Source organism: Procambarus clarkii, chromosome 53 (genome assembly GCF_040958095.1).
Source record: "Procambarus clarkii isolate CNS0578487 chromosome 53, FALCON_Pclarkii_2.0, whole genome shotgun sequence".
Lineage (NCBI taxonomy): Eukaryota > Metazoa > Arthropoda > Malacostraca > Decapoda > Cambaridae > Procambarus > Procambarus clarkii.
This window is the reverse complement of record NC_091202.1, coordinates 25,103,033-25,108,837: the sequence shown is the minus strand read 5'-3', so window position 1 is coordinate 25,108,837 and position 5,805 is coordinate 25,103,033. Positions and strand designations below refer to the sequence as shown.

Here is a 5,805-nt window from a genome sequence, read left to right as displayed (position 1 = left end):
ACCAGGTAGATAAGGAACCAGACAGTTAAGGAACCAGGCAGTTAAGGAACCAGGCAGTTAAGGAACCAGGTAGATAAGGAACCAGGTAGATAAGGAACCAGGCAGTTAAGGAACCAGGCAGTTAAGGAACCAGGCTGTTAATGATCCAGGCTGTTAAGGAAGCAGGTTGTTAAGGATCCACGTAATTTCCCGTTTGTGTTCAACTGCGTTTATTTCTCAATGATGTACTAAAGGGATAATTGTGTAGTTAAGTGGTTTGGTTGTTACGCTGGTGATTAAGGTACCTGGACGATCTTACATGCAGAGTTATTAGACTAATTTGATAGTTAAGTTAGTAAACGGTTCAACGATATAGTGCTAATTACTGACGTCATTAACGAGGGAGGAGATAATGGTAGTTGAAAAAATAGTCAATTTTCTATAATTATTACTTAATTCAAATACCTTAAGTACAGAGACGGTTGTTTGGTCAAGACTTCGGTAATTAGGGGTCGTTCCGTTTATGTTATGTATTATTGAGAGCTCGTTTGGGGTTGAAGGATATGATTGGATATGTTGGGTGATTGGTTATTGGAATATAATGAGAGGAGTTTTTTTACTTCATTTATTATGCGCCCCATACCCATCTTGTTAGTGAGCCCCAAACCCATCCTGGTAGTGACCCCATACCCATCCTGGTAGTACCCCCATACCCATCCTGGTAGTGGACCCATACCCATCCTGGTAGTGGACCCCATACCCATCCGGGTAGTGGACCCCATACCCATCCTGGTAGTAACCCCATACCCATCCTGGTAGTGGACCCATACCCATCCTGGTAGTGGACCCCATACCCATCCTGGTAGTGGACCCCATACCCATCCTGGTAGTGGACCCCATACCCATCCTGGTAGTGAGCCCCCTACCCATCCTGGTAGTAACCCCATACCCATCCTGGTAGTGGACCCATACCCATCCTGGTAGTGGACTCATACCCATCCTGGTAGTGGACCCCATACCCATCCTGGTAGTGAGCCCCCTACCCATCCTGGTAGTAACCCCATACCCATCCTGGTAGTGGACCCATACCCATCCTGGTAGTGACTCCATACCCATCCTGGTAGTGGACCCCATACCCATCCTAGTAGTGGACCCCATACCCATCCGGGTAGTGGACCCCATACCCATCCTGGTAGTGGACCCCATACCCATCCTGGTAGTGACTCCATACCCATCCTGGTAGTGGACCCCATACCCATCCTGGTAGTGGACCCCCTACCCATCCTGGTAGTGGACCCCATACCCATCCTGGTAGTGGACCCCCTACCCATCCTGGTAGTGGACCCCATACCCATCCTCTCACATCTCTCTTGTTAGAGGACATGAACCAAGAACGAGTACACCCGCAGCTACAGTAATACATTAGTAGGCAGCAAGGTGACCGTCGACAAAGGAGGCTTGGAGGGTGACCCTGCAGAGGTTGGGTCAGCCAAAGCATCTTAATAACAATTTCAGTATTGACTTTAGTGATGTCTTGCACGATTGGGGGTACTGGGCTCCTTCCTCGTGTTTAATAAATTGTGTGTTCATCACAATTTATTCTTAGTTGCTTCGGGGCATTAGAGGATTTTCTTTTGTACTTTGTTATGCATTCTTGTCCAGTCCTCCAAGTATTGTTGTCCAGTCCTCCAGGTACTGTTGTCCAGTCCTCCAGGTACTGTTGTCCAGTCCTCCAGGTATTGTTGTCCAGTCCTCCAGGTATTGTTGTCCAGTCCTCCAGGTATTGTTGTCCAGTCCTCCAGGTACTGTTGTCCAGTCCTCCAGGTACTGTTGTCCAGTCCTCCAGGTACTGTTGTCCAGTCCTCCAGGTATTGTTGTCCAGTCCTCCAGGTATTGTTGTCCAGTCCTCCAGGTATTGTTGTCCAGTCCTCCAGGTATTGTTGTCCAGTCCTCCAGGTATTGTTGTCCAGTCCTCCAGGTATTGTTGTCCAGTCCTCCAGGTACTGTTGTCCAGTCCTCCAGGTATTGTTGTCCAGTCCTCCAGGTACTGTTGTCCAGTCCTCCAAGTATTGTTGTCCAGTCCTCCGGGTACTGTTGTCCAGTCCTCCAGGTATTGTTGTCCAGTCCTCCAGGTATTGTTGTCCAGTCCTCCAGGTATTGTTGTCCAGTCCTCCAGGTACTGTTGTCCAGTCCTCCAGGTATTGTTGTCCAGTCCTCCAGGTACTGTTGTCCAGTCCTCCAGGTACTGCTGTCCAGTCCTCCAGGTATTGTTGTCCAGTCCTCCAGGTATTGTTGTCCAGTCCTCCAGGTATTGTTGTCCAGTCCTCCAGGTACTGTTGTCCAGTCCTCCAGGTACTGCTGTCCAGTCCTCCAGGTATTGTTGTCCAGTCCTCCAGGTACTGTTGTCCAGTCCTCCAGGTATTGTTGTCCAGTCCTCCAGGTATTGTTGTCCAGTCCTCCAGGTATTGTTGTCCAGTCCTCCAGGTACTGTTGTCCAGTCCTCCAGGTATTGTTGTCCAGTCCTCCAGGTATTGTTGTCCAGTCCTCCAGGTATTGTTGTCCAGTCCTCCAGGTATTGTTGTCCAGTCCTCCAGGTACTGTTGTCCAGTCCTCCAGGTATTGTTGTCCAGTCCTCCAGGTATTGTTGTCCAGTCCTCCAGGTACTGTTGTCCAGTCCTCCAGGTATTGTTGTCCAGTCCTCCAGGTATTGTTGTCCAGTCCTCCAGGTATTGTTGTCCAGTCCTCCAGGTACTGTTGTCCAGTCCTCCAGGTATTGTTGTCCAGTCCTCCAGGTATTGTTGTCCAGTCCTCCAGGTACTGTTGTCCAGTCCTCCAGGTACTGTTGTCCAGTCCTCCAGGTATTGTTGTCCAGTCCTCCAGGTACTGTTGTCCAGTCCTCCAGGTATTGTTGTCCAGTCCTCCAGGTACTGTTGTCCAGTCCTCCAGGTATTGTTGTCCAGTCCTCCAGGTATTGTTGTCCAGTCCTCCAGGTACTGTTGTCCAGTCCTCCAGGTATTGTTGTCCAGTCCTCCAGGTATTGTTGTCCAGTCCTCCAGGTACTGTTGTCCAGTCCTCCAGGTATTGTTGTCCAGTCCTCCAGGTATTGTTGTCCAGTCCTCCAGGTATTGTTGTCCAGTCCTCCAGGTATTGTTGTCCAGTCCTCCAGGTATTGTTGTCCAGTCCTCCAGGTATTGTTGTCCAGTCCTCCAGGTATTGTTGTCCAGTCCTCCAGGTACTGTTGTCCAGTCCTCCAAGTATTGTTGTCCAGTCCTCCAGGTACTGTTGTCCAGTCCTCCAGGTATTGTTGTCCAGTCCTCCAGGTACTGTTGTCCAGTCCTCCAGGTACTGTTGTCCAGTCCTCCAGGTACTGTTGTCCAGTCCTCCAGGTATTGTTGTCCAGTCCTCCAGGTACTGTTGTCCAGTCCTCCAGGTATTGTTGTCCAGTCCTCCAGGTATTGTTGTCCAGTCCTCCAAGTATTGTTGTCCAGTCCTCCAGGTATTGTTCTCCAGTCCTCCAGGTATTGTTGTCCAGTCCTCCAGGTACTGTTGTCCAGTCCTCCAGGTATTGTTGTCCAGTCCTCCAGGTACTGTTGTCCAGTCCTCCAGGTATTGTTGTCCAGTCCTCCAAGTACTGTTGTCCAGTCCTCCAGGTATTGTTGTCCAGTCCTCCAGGTACTGTTGTCCAGTCCTCCAGGTATTGTTGTCCAGTCCTCCAGGTACTGTTGTCCAGTCCTCCAAGCACTGTTGTCTCCGTCTGGGAGCCTCCAGACGGACCCCCAGACGGGTCACCAGACGGACCCCCAGACGGGCCCCCAGACGGGTCCCCAGACGGGCCCCCCAGACGGACCCCCAGACGGGTCACCAGACGGACCCCCAGACGGACCCCCAGACGGGTCACCAGACGGACCCCCAGACGGGCCCCCAGACGGGCCCCCCAGACGGACCCCCAGACGGGTCACCAGACGGACCCCCAGACGGGTCCCCAGACGGGCCCCCCAGACGGACCCCCAGACGGGTCACCAGACGGACCCCCAGACGGACCCCCAGACGGGTCACCAGACGGACCCCCAGACGGGCCCCCAGACGGGCCCCCCAGACGGACCCCCAGACGGGTCACCAGACGGACCCCCAGACGGGCCCCCAGACGGGTCCCCAGACGGGCCCCCCAGACGGACCCCCAGACGGGTCACCAGACGGACCCCCAGACGGACCCCCAGACGGGTCACCAGACGGACCCCCAGACGGGCCCCCAGACGGGCCCCCCAGACGGACCCCCAGACGGGTCACCAGACGGACCCCCAGACGGGCCCCCAGACGGGCCCCCCAGACGGGCCCCCAGACGGGTCACCAGACGGACCCCCAGACGGGCCCCCCAGACGGGTCACCAGACGGACCCCCAGACGGGCCCCAGACGGGCCCCCCAGACGGGTCACCAGACGGACCCCCAGACGGGCCCCCAGACGGGCCCCCCAGACGGGCCCCCAGACGGGTCACCAGACGGACCCCCAGACGGGCCCCCCAGACGGGCCCCCCAGACGGGCCCCCAGACGGGCCCCCCAGACGGGCCCCCCAGACGGGCCCCCAGACGGGCCCCCCAGACGGGCCCCCCAGACGGGCCCCCAGACGGGCCCCCCAGACGGGCCCCCCAGACGGGCCCCCAGACGGCCCCCCAGACGGGCCCCCCAGACGGGCCCCCAGACGGGCCCCCAGACGGGCCCCCAGACAGTACTGTGTGATAACTCTGGGCTTCACCTGGTAACCTCCACGTTACTCTGGCGTCGTTACATCCTTGTAACCATTATGTTAATAACCGGCGACGGAACGATTGGTATGTTGCCCCACCCCGTCTATGTGGGCGACGAACAGCCCCACCCCGTCTATGTGGGCGGCGAACAGCCCCACCCCGTCTATGTGGGCGACGAACAGCCCCACCCCGTCTATGTGGGTGGCGAATAGCCCCACCCCGTCTATGTGGGCGGCGAACAGCCCCACTCCGTCTATGTGGGCGGCGAACAGCCCCACCCCGTCTATGTTGGCGACGAACAGTCCCACCCCGTCTATGTGGGCGGCGAACAGCCCCACCCCATCTATGTGGGCGGCGAACAGCCCCACCCCATCTATGTGGGCGGCGAACAGCCCCACCCCGTCTATGTGGGCGGGGAACAGCCCCACCCCGTCTATGTGGGCGGCGAACAGCCCCACCCCGTCTATGTGGGCGGGGAACAGCCCCACCCCGTCTATGTGGGCGGGGAACAGCCCCACCCCGTCTATGTGGGCGGCGAACAGCCCCACCCCGTCTATGTGGGCGGGGAACAGCCCCACCCCGTCTATGTGGGCGGGGAACAGCCCCACCCCGTCTATGTGGACGGCGAACAGCCCCACCCCGTCTATGTTGGCGACGAACAGTCCCACCCCGTCTATGTGGGCGGCGAACAGCCCCACCCCGTCTATGTGGGCGGCGAACAGCCCCACCCCGTCTATGTGGGCGGCGAACAGCCCCACCCCGTCTATGTGGGCGGCGAACAGCCCCACCCCGTCTATGTGGGCGGCGAACAGCCCCACTCCGTCTATGTGGGCGGCGAACAGCCCCACCCCGTCTATGTGGGCGGCGAACAGCCCCACCCCGTCTATGTGGGCGGCGAACAGCCCCACCCCGTCTATGTGGGCGGCGAACAGCCCCACCCCGTCTATGTGGGCGGCGAACAGCCCCACTCCGTCTATGTGGGCGGCGAACAGCCCCACCCCGTCTATGTGGGCGGCGAACAGCCCCACCCCGTCTATGTGGGCGGCGAACAGCCCCACCCCGTCTCTGTGGGCGAGCATTGA

The 5,805-nt window shown here is 57.6% G+C and overlaps 1 protein-coding gene across 1 annotated transcript; it reads right to left on the bottom strand.

Annotated features, from left to right (window-relative positions):
• Positions 1–4,782: 4,782 nt before the first annotated feature.
• On the bottom strand, positions 4,783–5,802 carry LOC138352465 (elastin-like). Its single transcript, XM_069304961.1, has one exon. The coding sequence runs from the start codon at positions 5,800–5,802 to the stop codon at positions 4,783–4,785; it is 1,020 nt and encodes a 339-aa protein (XP_069161062.1).
• Positions 5,803–5,805: the final 3 nt, after the last annotated feature.